We start from the raw sequence: 14,339 nt of genomic DNA, 5'->3' as shown, positions 1-14,339 counted from the left end.
TGTCCCCTGCATTGGCAGGTAGACTGTCAACCACTGGACCACCTGGGAAGTCCCATGTCTCAGAACTTCTTGAAATATTATCAGAGTGTGACATCTTATACTTCAACACAGGTGACTTTGCCCCATCAGTGACACGACATTCTTTCCCCCCAGGTGAACCATAGTTGAGCCAGGTTGACATCACGGGACATTAATGTCAACACCAGGTTGGCATTAGGTGCAATGTTCTATGAGAATCAATGGGCCCAGCCCACTGCTCACACGTAGAGGCCCACAAGCTGAGATGGCTTAAGGAATATTAGATTCCTGTTTCCTGTCTCAGGATCATGCAGGGGCTCATGGCTATGGAATGGAATGCAGTCCATGTTGCCTGCCCTGTATTAGTTTTTTTTTGCTATTTTTTTTAATGGAGACATCGTAGTTTATCAAAATCCATATAGGTTAAACACACAAGTGATTAAGCTCTGTTTGTGCACTCAGTTAAACAGGACGGCTTTCAGTCAGGTGGAAGCAAGTAGAGTTCTACTGAATCTTTGGATCTTGAGTCAGGGGTGTGCAAGGAGGTTCAGTCAATTTCTGGAACATGCTCAAAGTCTCTTAATTTATTGGAGATGCTTTTGTTCTTAAAAAAAAAAAAAAGCTGTTGTTAAGCCAAATAAGCCAGAGTTCCTGGAATGTAACAGGTGCTCAGGGAATTTATTAGTTGAATCAAGTTATCACTCATGGAAAGTGAAAAGTGAAAGTCACTCAGTCATGCCCGACTCTTTGTGACCCCATGGACTATGCAGTCCATGGAATTCTCCAGGCCAGAATACTGGAGTGGGTAGCTGTTTCCTTCTCCAGGGGATCTTCCCAACCCAGGGATCAAACTCAGGTCTCCCTCATTGCAGGTGGATTCTTTACCAGCTGAACCACCAGGGAAGCCCAAAAATACTGGAGTGGGTGGCCTATCCCTTCTCCAGTGGATCTTCCCGACCCAGGAATTAAACTAGGGTCTCCTGCATTGCAGGCAGATTCTTTACCTGCTGGACTCCCGGGGAAGCCCAGTGATGCTGAAAGATCACCCTCTGTGCACTGGTGCCAAATCTGTTGCAGGAAGGGGGACCCCTTCCAAGGCCTGAGAGTGGGCTCTTGTCTAATACTCGACAATGAATTGTTGGATGAAATACATGTGCTGACAAATCAAGAGACTATTGGGAAGGGGACTTGGATGGAGAGCAGCAGGGTAAGAGAACCCAGGAGAACTGCTCTGCCACGTGATTTGCTGTCTCAGGTTTTATGGTAATGAGGTTAGTTTCCAGGTTGTCTCTGGCTGATAATTCTGACTCAGGGTCCTTCCTGTTGGCGGTTGCATGACTCAGCCAAGATAGATTCCAGTGAGAAGGATTCTGGGAGGTTGGTAGGATCTATGTACTGGCGTCTCCTCTTTTCTTTTGACCTTTCCTGAATTCTTCTGGTTGATGCTAACTTGTTAGTTCTACATTCCTTTCAAGGACCTCCTGTTTAACACAACTCATGCAAGTGGTTCCTATGGTACCTGGCCAGGGCAAGTGGTTTCAGTCAGCGGTTCCCCTAACAAATCAAATCTCGGAGACAGAGTTTTGGGTGAAGTAGAAAAGAATAGCTTTATTGCTTTCCCAGGCAAAGGGGAGCCCTTGAAACTGTGTGTCCCAACCCTGAAGAATTTGGTGAGGATTTTTATAGCAGTGGTCCAAGGGTGGTGTTGCTGATAGGCTTAGGATGTGTGCATGGCATGCACTCGGGTAATCTTAAACCAGGACCCTGCCCCAAGGCTGCACTATTGCTTCTTGGCTGTTCCTCTCCTGTCTCTGTATCCCCTTCCTTCTCTGATTAGCAACTGTTTGAACCTGCCTTTTGGAACTCAGTGGAGGTCATGGAGGCTGAACAGAAAGGCTCCTGTGCCCCGGAGCCCCACAGGGTCCTGCCTGGTTTCAGAAGGAACAAGGACAAAGCAATTTAAAGGTGTTATTTCCTTAAGATCTTATGGAAAAACCAGAAAGAACTTTTTGGCCAACCTGATACAAATCAGCAGGAAACAAGTCTCAAGTCTTGGTCCATAGAGAATTAAGATTAAAAAAAAGACTATTTTGAAATATTTATGAGATCATAAAGCTAGTGTTGAAATGCCATTTGAAAATGTGTTTAATAGACGAAAAACAAGGCATTGTCTGTACTCAGTCACCCAATCCAATGTGCCCTGCCCAATAGATCCTGCAACAGCCAGAAATCTCTCAGGTATAAATTTCCTAAGTAGAATTCAAACTGTTTCCTTTCCATTTCCCAACACCTTTGGTTTTGGCTTCTCATTTTAGAGTTTTAAAGATGGAATAACAGTCATTTCACAATTATGCTCTGAAGTTCGTTGTGTCCTTATTTTTGCATGATGTGTATTTTTAGGCTGAAGTGAGCAGATAACTAGACAGCCTGCAGGCTTCTTTCCCGGTTCTGCTTAACAGCTGCGATCAGCATTTCCAAAGGAGTTGGGGGGGTTAGGTGGTGTGGGGGGGGGGGCGGTGACAGAGGTCAATCAGCATTAACAGTGGCAATGATAAGATAAAGATACTCAATAAGTTGTAAGAGCAGAGCTCAAGTCTCCAGACCTTAGTTTTTCTTTCTTGGCAAGGTGATAGCTGCAGCCTTGTGCATTTAATTTACAGCACAAAAGAGAAAACAGAGAGAGAGAGAGAAAAAAAAAAATTTATCATTCATGTAGTAGTATTGATGATCATTCTCACCATATTTCCCAGAGTGGAGGCGGGCTGGAAGATTTGATGTACCTTCTGAAGACCTGAGTTCCCCTGAGGCTCCCACTGTGTAAGGAAGTTGATCATTTATGATCATTTGGATTGAATGTTCTAGACCCTTGTTCTTCGATGTTTACTCTTATTATTTGATACAATATTGCCCCTAAGTGCCACCCAGCTAACTCCTCTCATGTTTAGCTGAATAATAACCATCTTTATTATAGTTGGAATTAGGAGGGAAATGGCTATGTTGGGTTTGAACTTTGTACTCCAGTACCTTCTGGATGATTTAACAACTTTTCAAGAGTAATTTTAAGTGTCCTTGGTTGCCACCGATGTGCTGATTTTGTGTTTTTCTGTTTGTTCTTTTCTGATTTTGTTTTTGGAGTATAGTTGATTTACAGTGTTGTGTTCATTTCAGGTATACAGCAAAGTGATTCAGTCACAGCTGTATTTTCTTTTTTCAGATTATTTCCCCTTATAGATTATTACAAGATATTGAGCACAGAGTCCCCTGTGCAACTGTCCCCTACCAACAGTAGGTCCTTGATGGTTTTCTGTTCTGTAATAGGAACTCTAAGTATGATGTGACTGCCTTGCTCATATGACTGCAGCGCAGAGGGATGGTAGTAGCGATGGGCTTGGAGCACAATGGAAATAGTGAGGAGACAGCTGCATCAGGAACAGAGGCTGTCAAATTTCACTGAAGGGAGCCATTGTTGGGGAATGTTGGGGCCATGTCAGGGGGCTCAGAAGGCATGATGCATTGGACATCCTCCAGATGGAAGGCAGGACTGGCGCTAAGGGTGGCAAGAGTGGGATGCGCTTGGCCTTGCAGGGGAAGAGGGATATGAAGGGCGCTGTGTGCTAGGCTAGGGCACTTGGACTTGATCCTAGAGACACATCTAGCAATCACTGCTTATATTAGGCAAGCAAGACAGATCCATGCCCCATTCTCACAGAGTTGACAATTGGGCTGGCTACTCTTAGCCATTTGAGGGTTTTAAGCAAGGGAGAGGCCAAGTTGGATTGGTTGTGCATTCACATGCTCACACACATACACCTCAAGAAATTACAATAAGTTCCACTTATGAACATCGCAGATTTTTAAAAATGCAGAATGTGCATTCACATGTCTAACCATAGACGTCAGTCCTGTGTCTGGCATACACTGTCACGTGTGTGCGTTGTCTACAAGTTGGTTGTGCTTTTGCGTACTTTACTATGCAGCACTGGATAGAGGACAGTGGTGCAGTATCTTTATTTCAAGCCCAGGATATCTGGAAGCAAGCTCAAAAGCAGCGGTCATGTAGCTGTTACTGTTGTATTTTTCAAGGTTCTATACTGTAGGGTTAAAAATGTTTTCTTTATTTTTTTGTGTTTCTTTCCTTTTTATGTATTATTTGTGTGAAAAGTGTTATAAACCTATTACAGTACAGTAATATATAGCTGATAGTGTTAGCTGGGTACTTAGGCTAACTTTGTTGAACATACCAATAAACTGGACTTGTGAATGAGCTCTCTGAATGGAACTCATATGTATGTTAGGAACCTACTATATTATTTTTAATAATATAGCACCTGGTCAAAGTATCTAGCCATGCAAAAGGGTGCCTGATGAGAAGATAGTCTCTCCCCAGCTCTGGTCCCTGGTTCTCTTTAGACAGAATCATTTTTATCTCTTTCTTCTGTATCTTTCTACAGATATTCTATACACACATGCTCTATATACACAGGGTTGGTTCTTCACTTTGCTCTCTTTTCACTAACAGTGTGTATTGAGTTCATTATAAATAACTTCACAGTGATCTGCATTTTTTTTCACAGCATCAGGGCTCGATTGCCTCATCTGCACTGTAATATGACTGGTCCCCTACTGTTGCACACGGAGGTCGGTTTAAGTTTTTTTGCTTCCTCGGTGCTCACTCTTGGATGCCTGTTTTGCGCTGATACCTGAGTGTGCTTTTAGAATCAGTTCTGAGAAGGGATGTTATTTGATCACAGAGTTTGTGCATTCTAAATCTGCTAGGGGTTGCTGCTTTGCCCACAGAAGAGCTTGTGCCTGCTTCCCCAGTCTAGTGTGTTTATTTCCTGAAGCCTATGGCAGACTTTCCAAATAGTCTACATTGAAAAGATGGTCACATTATAAAGTTGATCACCATTTCATGTATTTAAAAGCTCAATTGTATTTTGAGGGGTATGGACTGTAATTTTATACTGATCTCTGTTTGGGTTGATGGAACTTCCCTGGTGGTGCAGATAATAAAGAATCTGTCTGCAATGCAGGAGACCTGGGTTTGATCCCTGGGTCGGGAAGATCCCCTGGAGAATGGAATGGCAACCCACTCTAGTATTCTTGCCTGGAGAATCCATGGACAGAGGAGCCTGGTGGGCTACAGTCCATGGGGTCACAAAGAGTCAGACACGACTGAAGCGACTAACATTTACTCTTTCTTTTCTGCTACCCTTGGTCCCAGCCCTGGTCCCAGTCTCAGTTCTGATATTTGAGGCTGATAGATGAATGTATTTTAGGTGGATTGCTTCTAGAGGACAGTTCAGAAGATATGTATCATTAACTTTTGATTTAATGAATCTTTTGATTGATTTAAAGTTTTGACCACAGCAGCAACCTGTTCCATTTTAATTTTTTGTTTTCCTATCTTTTTTCTCTGTTTATTTTTTGATAAAGGGACCATCTAGAAGCTGCAGGTCATGTGTGTATTCTGAAAGATGCCTTTGACTTTGAAAATCCATCTGAAATCTCAAACTTCATCAAGGCAGAGAACCTGGAGGCGGCAGTGGCTCTGCATCTGTACAGAGGAGGCAGACTTTTGCGAGGTAACCCCCTCTCTTCAGAGGTGAAACGCTAGCAGTCAGGAAAACCAGGAGTGCCTATAATTTCAACTTGGAACATAGATGAAACAGTTTATCCCATTTATCCGGCTCCAAAATGGAAGGAACACAGTCATCTTTTCAGTTTGTTCTTAACAGAGTGCTTTTCTAAAATGATGTAACTGCACCAGTTGAGATTGGATGTATATTGAAGCTGTTTTTACAACATTAAGAGTCTTATCGTGAATGTTCTTGATGTGTTTTTCTTCACTCAAAACCTAATGTTCAAAAGTTAAAAATGGGACTCTTTCACAAAATGTAGAAGTGAGCACATAGGAGAGAGTTTATTCAATTGTTTTAGCAATGAGGGAACTACTAAGATGCTAAAGCCAGTTGAAAGAGCATTTGGGGAACTGAGACTTGAGTGGGCAATTTAGTAGAGAATATTAGGATGAGGACTTCCCTGGTCCAGTCATTAAGAATCTGCCTGTCCATGCAGGGGACACAGGTTCAATCCCTGGTATGGGAAGGTTGCACACACCTTGGGGCAACTAAGCCTGTGTCCCACAACTACTGTGCTCGTGTTCTGCAATTACTGAAGCCGGTGCACCCTGGAGCCCATGCGTCACAGCAGGAGAAGCCACTGCTCTGAGAAGCCTGTGCACCCCAACAAGCAGTAGGCCCCCGCTTGTGGCAGCTAGAGAAAGGCCGCACTCGGCAATGAAGACCCAGAGCAGCCAGAAATAAATAAATAATAAAATTTTTAAAAAGGATATTAGGATGGGCTTGGCTGTAGAACTGGTTAACGTCTAGCAGGGCAATCAACTGTAAGCTTTGGGGCTGAGCTCCCTGTCTATGCAGTAGCCTCCCACTGGCTATCTGTTTACACATGGTAGTGTATATATGTCATTGCTATTCACCCAACTAGTCCCCTCGACCCCCGTTACCCCACCCCAGTCCACATGTCCGTTCTCTATGTCTGCGTCTCTATTCCTGCCCTGGAAATAGGTTCATCTCTACCGTTTTTCTAGATTCCACATATGTAAATTGATACAGCCACTGTGGAGAATAGTATGGAGGCTCCTAAAAAAAACTAAAAATAGCACTATTATATGACCCAGCCATCCCATTACTGGGCATATAGTCTGAGAAAACCATCATTCAAAAGGCCACGTACCCCAGTGTTCACGGCAGCTCTATTTATCATAGCCCCGACAAGGAGACAACCTGATGTCCGACAACAGATGAAGGATAAAGTTGTGGTACGTATATATTCAATGGAATATTACTCGGTCATAAAAAGGAATGAAATTGAGTCATTTGTAGTGATGTGGATGGATCTAAAGTCTGTCATACAAAGTGAAGTAAGTCAGAAAGAGAAAAACAAATATTGTGTATTAAGGCATATATGTGGAATCTAGAAAAATAATCCTGATATCTTTCTTGAGTGCTTATTAACTTACAGTGGTCTCCCAAAGTTCCCTAGGTGTCCCTCTCTCTATAATTCCCTACTGGGAACTCTACAACTGCCTATATAACTATCTCAGTCTATTCCTGATTACTACTTCACAGAGTAAGTACTTTTAATTAATAGTAAATACTGAAGTCACACAACAGTCTTAGAAAACGAATCCACAGGGAACCTTTAAACATTGCTTTCTTGGACCTTGAAAGGATGTGCAGGCAACCGTTCTCTTGGCTTTATCTACAATTTTTGGATATTTCTCCTTTTCCCTTCCAAGGTCAGTTTGACCTCACTGAAAGCCCAGTGGGTAACGAGTGGAGGCAGGACAGATGATGTTGTTGTTGAGCCACAAGTGGCATTTTCCAAACATGAATTAAATGACTCGGCAGTGGCAGCTTTTCAGGAGATAGCATGTCACTTGAGGCCCCACATTATCTGTAGTAATCATCATACGGGGTGACACTTCACTCAGCAAAATGTATCAACTCCTGAAATATTCAGACATTTCATTGCTAAAGATGACTTCCTGTTTCCCTGCACTATATCAAGCCTTATTAATATTCTAGCTCTTTCTCCCACTCCTGCACCATAGGAAGTTGGACCCTCTTTTCCCATATAGGTATCACTTAATGGTGCAGTGGTAAAGAATCTGCCTGCCAAAGCAGGAGATGCAGGAGACAAAGGTTCAATCCCTGGTCCAGGAAGATGCCCTGGAGAAGGAAATGGCAACCCACTCCAGCATTCTTGCCTGGGAGATCCCATGAACAGCAGAGCCTGGCAGGCTACAGTCCGTGGGGTTGCAAAGAGCCAAACATGACTGAGCACGCACACATACAAATGGTATATTTAAGCACACAACTTAGCGATCTTTCCAAATCAGTGCTTATGCTGACCATTTGTCACTCCCAATCGTCTGCTTAAAAAAAAAAAAAAAAAAACCTCACGGTTTCCTGAATCTGGCTTCTTAAAGCCACCTGATATCTGCTCCTTGCTAGATTCAAGCCTAAAGCCTATTCTCAACAAGAAACAAAGGGAAAGATTTGTCAAAACCTTGATTTCTCCTTCCTGTGTAATGTATTCACAGATTCTGGGAATTATGGATGGACATTTTTCGGGGCCATTATTTTAACTGCCACAGACCTTTCTCTGGCTCCCAAAGGTTCATGTCCATCCCATGTGCTAAAACCTGAACATCCCCCAAAGTCTAATTCCCTGGCAGAAAGTAAATTATCTGTACTTGGTGTGCTTTTCCATGTCTGGCTGTATGTATTTTTGGAAAAGGTCACACCTGTCAATAGTAAGAAAGGCAAGCAATATAAAATGTTATAGAGAGAAAAAGTAAGTTTCTTTACCATCCCAGATCTGTGATCTTCTGGGTTCCTTTTTTTTCTTCCACACCGAGCAGTTTGTGGGATATTAGTTCCCTGACTAGGGATCGAACCCATGCCCCTGGCAGTGAAAGCCTGAATCCTAATCACTGGACCACCAGGGAAGTGCCCTGGATTCTTTCCATAGAGGCATTGGTGTCTAGGTTTTTCTGTTTATCTTTTCAAAGATATTCTTTGTACAGAGAAATGTATGTTGATCATTTTACTACACACATTGTGTTCATCAAAATGCTCTTGATTTTTTTTAACTTAAATTCCTTTTTAAAGTTTTCATTTGAATTTTTTACTTACCGCCTTTCTATACCTCCTGTGTGTTGTCAGAGTGCTTAGTATCTAAAGGCTGTGAAGTGAGAGGCACTTCACCAGAAAGAAAAAAGATAAAATCTGCTCCTTTTCATGACAAAAGACTTCTAAGGTAAATACAAGGAAAGATCACTGCCTTTTTGCTGCAATGTTGAATCTCTGTAGCGATGGTTTGTTTGAGAAACCCCAGTATGAACTCAAATTAGATCTGGTCTGTTTAGTGGTTTGCTTTTGCTCTTTTGAAATTTTTATTGACCTTTGGAAGTCCTTCTGGGAAGCCCTATTTGATGAGCACGTTGTTTAACTTGATCTGTGCATGCTCCATGCCTTTTGAGATTACCAAGGCAGGAAATGTGCCTTCCATCAGTTTAGGGCTCATCAGTCAGAATAAATATGCTCCTGGGGGGAGGGGTGGAATCTTTTTGCACTTGACATTCACAGCATCTCAGATATTTTTGGTTCCCATACATTTGTGCCCTCCGTGATTTATCATACTGCGTGTTCCTGGAAGATACAGTCTATGTCTCTTTCCTTTCCCTCCTGGTTCCTCGCCATCATGGTGGCTGATATGAACAGCAGGTCTGCATTTGAAGCCTTCTTTTTCCATCGTAAACACCAGCAGTTCCAGATTAACCCATTTCCCAGGGACGGTACACTTGGCTTTCTTTGTTTATTTTAATTTTTATTTTTAATTGGAGGACAATTGGTTTACACTGTGGTGTTAGTTTCCGCTGCACAACAATGTGAACTACCTGTTTGATATATGTATACATATATCCTCCCCCTGCTGAGCCTCACTCCCGCCTGCCCCATCCCACCCCTCTAGGCCATCACAGAGCAGCAGGCTGAGTTCCCTGCACTCTTCAGCAGAGTCCCACTAGCTGTCTATTTTACACCTGGTAGTATACATATGTCAGTGCTGCTCTATCAATTCATCCCACCCTCCCCGTCCTGGATATGTCCACGTGTTCATTCTCTACATCTGTGTCACTGTTCTTGCCTTGCAAATAGATTGATCAGTTCCATACTTCTAGCTTCCAAACATTTGTGTTAATATTGCTGTTGTTTAGTCACTAAGTCATGTCCGACTCTTTTGTGACCCCCATGGATTGTAGCCCATCAAACTCCTCTTGTACATGGGATTTCCCAAGCAATAATACTGGAATGGATTACCATTTCCTCCTCCAGGGGTTCTTTCCAATCCAGGGATCAAACCTTTATCTCCTGCATTAGCAGGCAGATTCTTTACCACTGAGTCACCAGGGAAACCTCATGCATTAACAGACAATATTTGTTTTTCTTTTTCTGACTGACTTCACTCTGTATGACAGACTCTGAGTTCATCCACATCACTACAGTTGACTCAGTTTCATTACTTTCGTGGCTGAGTAATATTCCATTATTATATATATATATATGTATACATATACATATATAAATAAATTAATAAAAATAAAATTAATTAATAAAAAATAAATTAATTTTTTTAAGTTGTGATATATATATACACATATATATGTGATGTACATATATATATATCACAACTTAAAAAAATTAATTTATTTTAATTGGAGGCTAATTACTTTACAATATTGTGGTGGGTTTTGTCATACACTGACATGAATCAGTCACGGGTATACGTGTGTCCCCCCCATCCTGAAAACCCCTCACACCTCCCTCCCCATCCCATTCTTCTGGGTTGTCCCAGTACACCAGCTTTGAGTGCCCTGTGTCAAACATTGAACCTGGACTGGCGATCTGTTTCTTATACGGTATATGTATATCACATGTATATTACACACATGTTTCAATGCTATTCTTTCTAATCATTCCACCCTCGCCTTCTCCCAGAGTCCAAAAGTCTGTTCTTTACATCTGTCTCTTTTGTTGTCCTGCACATAAGGTCATCATTACCATCTTTCTAAATTCAATATATATGCGTTTATATACTATATTGGTATTTTTCTTTCTGACTTACGTCACTTTGTATAATAGGCTCCAGTTTCATCCATCTCATTAGAACTGACTCAACTGCGTTCTTTTTAATAGCTGAGTAATATTCCACTGTGTATATGTGCCACAGCTTTCTTGTCCATTTATCTGCCAATGGACATCTAGGTTGCTTCCATGTCCAAGCTATTGTAAACAGTGCTGTGATGAACATTGGGGTATATGTGTCTCTTTCAATTCTGTTTTCCTCAGTGATATCACAACTTCTTTATCAATTCATCTGTCGGTGGATACGTAGGTTGCTTCCATGTCCTAAATATTGTAAATAGTGCTGCAGTGAGCATTGGGGTACATGTGTCTTTTTGAATTATGATTATACTTGACTTTGATAGATGGAGGCTAACAACATTTTTCATATGTTAAAATTTAAAGCATATTGATTTAAAATGGCCTTGTCTCACATGATTAACCCCATGTCATGTTCACAATGGTGATAGCTATCCTATTCAGGAGAGTTAGATGGAATTGAACAAACAACATGACATAGTCCATATATTTTGGGAACTTTGGTTTTTTCTATCAATGCTTGGGGATAATTACAGAGAGGGTGTTTTAAAGATAAACTGTGCTTTGTTAAATGTCCTAATTTTGCAGGTAATGGAATTCCTTTTGGAATCATCTTTGGTGGAACTGATTTAAATGAAGATGTTAACCAGGGAGATAAAAACAAAGTGATGGGAAAAGTCCTTGAAGAAGCCAGGTAATACTTAAGAGAATTTCACAGGAGTTAAGCGTTTAACCCTTTTGGATAAAATTCATTAACACAAAACGATGGAGTAAACCAGTAGTTTGGGAGGTTTATATCTTACCCTAAAAAACCAATTTCTTTCTTTCTTTCATTTTTTCATTCAGTCAGCACATGTTCATTTTACCAGAAATAGTCATTGTAAACAAGTTACTGGTCTTGAACAATTCTTTGACTTGAGTTAATATTGGATGAATGTTCTTAGAATGTTTGTTGCGGTGGAAGAGAGAGAATTATTGCTAAGAGTGAATAAGGGTAAACTCAAGGTTTATTAGCACACAATTTAGGGTCAACTTTGCATCGGGTAGAATGCAAATGCCCAAGTAGAATGTTTTCATTTTTACAGTTTTATTGAGATATAATTGACATGCAGAACTGTATCAGTTTAAGGTGGTGGTTTCTTGCTAAGTCCTGTCTGACTCTTGCAGCCTGTGGACCTTAACCTGCCAGGCTCTTCTGTCCATGGGATTTCCCAGGCAAGAATACTAGAATGGGTTGTCATTTTCTTCTCCCAAGGATCTTCCTAACCCAGGAACTGAACCCAGCTTTCCTGCATTGCAGGCAACTTCTTTACTGACTGATCCATCAGGGGTGAATGGCATAATGATTTGATTTGAAATGATTATCACAGCAAATTTAGTGAACATCCATCATCTCATATAGCTACAAATTTAATTAAATAGAAAAGAGATTTTTTTCCCCTTGTGGTGAGATTTGCTTAAATGCTTAAGATTTATTCTCTTAGTTCCCCAACCAGAGATGGAACCAGTGCTCCTTGCAGTGGGGAGCATGGAGTCCTAACCACTGGCCCACCAGGGAAGTTCCTGAAACTTTGTGCCCTTTGACTAATACCTTCCTGTTTCTCCTTCCCTTACCTTCTTTCATCTTACTCATGCTTCCATGAGTTTGCCTATTTTAGATTCCACATATTGGTGGAGTCACCCTGCACCCCCATTTGTCCATCGTCTGGCTTGTTTCTCTGAGCATAAGTATGCCCCAGTTTCATCCATGTTTTTGCAGACAGCTGGATGTCCTCCTTCTTAGAGGCCGAATGGTATTCTACTGTATGTGCATGCCGCGTTTTCTTTTCTTTTTTAAAAAAATTTATCTATTTATTTTTGGCTGCTCTGGGTCTTCCTTGCTACACACAGGCTTTCTCTAGTTGGGGCGAGCGGAAGCTACTTTCTGTGACAGTGTGTGGACTCAGTGGTTGGAGCGCATGGGCTTTGTTGCTCTGTGGCATGTGGGATCTTGCCCCACCAGGGATCCAACCCCTGTCCCCTGCATTGGCAGGTGGATTCTTCCCTGGACTACCAGGGAAGTCCCATGCTACATTTTATTTATCCATTTGTCTATTGACGTGTATTTAGGCTGTTTCCATGTCCCCAGTATGTGGCCAGCCTTGGATTTTTTATGGCTCATCTGTAACCCTTCTGTGGCTAAGGAACTGTGGTTAGGGAATCCTGGCCTCTTCAAAAAAAATTGTCCCATTTCTGATCCATACCAAGGACAGAACTCCAAGTTCTATTGTATAGCACAGTTCAGTTCAGTTCAGTTCATTTGCTCAGTCGTGTCTGACTCTTTGCGACCCCATGGACTGCCGCACACCAGGCTTCCCTGTACATCACCAACTTCCAGAGCTTGCTCAAACTCATGTCCATTGAGTCAGTGATGCCATTCAACCATCTCATCCTCTGTTGTCCCCTTCTCCTCCCGCCTTCAATCTTTCCCAGCATCAGTGTCTTTTCCAATGAGTCAGTTCTTCGCATCAGGTGGCCAAAGTATTGGAGTTTCAGCTTTAGCATCAGTCCTTCCAATGAATATTCAGGACTGATTGCCTTTAGGATGGACTGGTTGGATCTCCTTGTAGTCTAAGGGACTCTCAAGAGTCTTCTCCAACACCACAGTTCAAAAGCAACAATTCTTTGGTGCTCAGCTTTCTTTATAGTTTAACTCTCATATCCATGCATGACTACTGGAAAAACCATAGCCTTGACTAGATGGACCTTTGTTGGCAAAATAATGTCTCTGCTTTTTTTTTTTTTTATGTCTCTGCTTTTTAATATGCTGTCTAGGTTGGTTATAACTTTTCTTCCAAGGAACAAGCGTCTTTTAATTTCATGCTGCACTCACCATCTGCAGTAATTTTGGAGCCCCCCAAAATAAAGTCTGTTACTGTTTCCACTGTTTCCCCATCTATTTGCCATGAAGTGATGGGACCAGATGCTATGATCTTCATTTTCTGAATGTTGAGTTTGAAGCCAACTTTTTCACTCTCTTCTTTCACTTTCATCAAGAGGCTCTCTAGTTCTTCACTTTCTGCCGTAAAGGTGGTGTCATCTGCATATCTGAGGTTATTGGTATTTCTCCCGGTAGTCTTGATTCTAGCTTGTGCTTCATCCAGCCCAGCATTTTGCATGATGTACTCTGCATATAAGTTAAATAAGCAGAGTGACAATATACAGCCTGACATACTCCTTTCCCAATTTGGAACCAGTCTGTTGTTCCATGTCCAGTTCTAACTGTTGCTTCTTGACCTGCATACAGATTTCTCAGGAGGCAGGTCAGGTTGTCTGATATCCCCATCTCTTTAAGAGTTTTCCACAATTTGTTGTGATCCACATAGTCAAAGGCTTTGGCATAGTCAGTAACGCAAAAATAGATGTTTTTCTGGAACTCTCTTGCTTTTTTGATGATCCAACGGATGGTGGCAACTTGATCTCTGTTTCCTCTGCCTTTTCTAAAATGAACTTGAACATCTGGAAGTTCATGGTTCATGTACTGTTGAAACTTGGCACCCCCAGTGTCTTTTGGTTAAGATACGTGTCAGT

The 14,339-nt window shown here is 41.7% G+C and overlaps 1 protein-coding gene across 2 annotated transcripts in view; it reads left to right on the top strand.

The window, feature by feature from the left end:
* The window catches only part of GLT1D1 (glycosyltransferase 1 domain containing 1), a 111,841-nt gene that overhangs the window by 14,110 nt on the left and 83,392 nt on the right, over positions 1-14,339 (top strand). For both annotated transcript variants that reach the window (XM_070475073.1, XM_070475072.1), the window contains exons 2-3: positions 5,455-5,603; positions 11,358-11,463. In XM_070475073.1, the coding sequence (XP_070331174.1) occupies positions 5,455-5,603; positions 11,358-11,463 (255 nt within the window). The remainder of the gene's footprint in view (positions 1-5,454; positions 5,604-11,357; positions 11,464-14,339) is intronic.

Source organism: Odocoileus virginianus, chromosome 12 (genome assembly GCF_023699985.2).
Source record: "Odocoileus virginianus isolate 20LAN1187 ecotype Illinois chromosome 12, Ovbor_1.2, whole genome shotgun sequence".
In the NCBI taxonomy this organism is placed as follows: Eukaryota; Metazoa; Chordata; class Mammalia; order Artiodactyla; family Cervidae; genus Odocoileus; species Odocoileus virginianus.
Note: the sequence above shows the minus strand (reverse complement) of the source record. Positions and strands in the feature narration are given on the sequence as shown.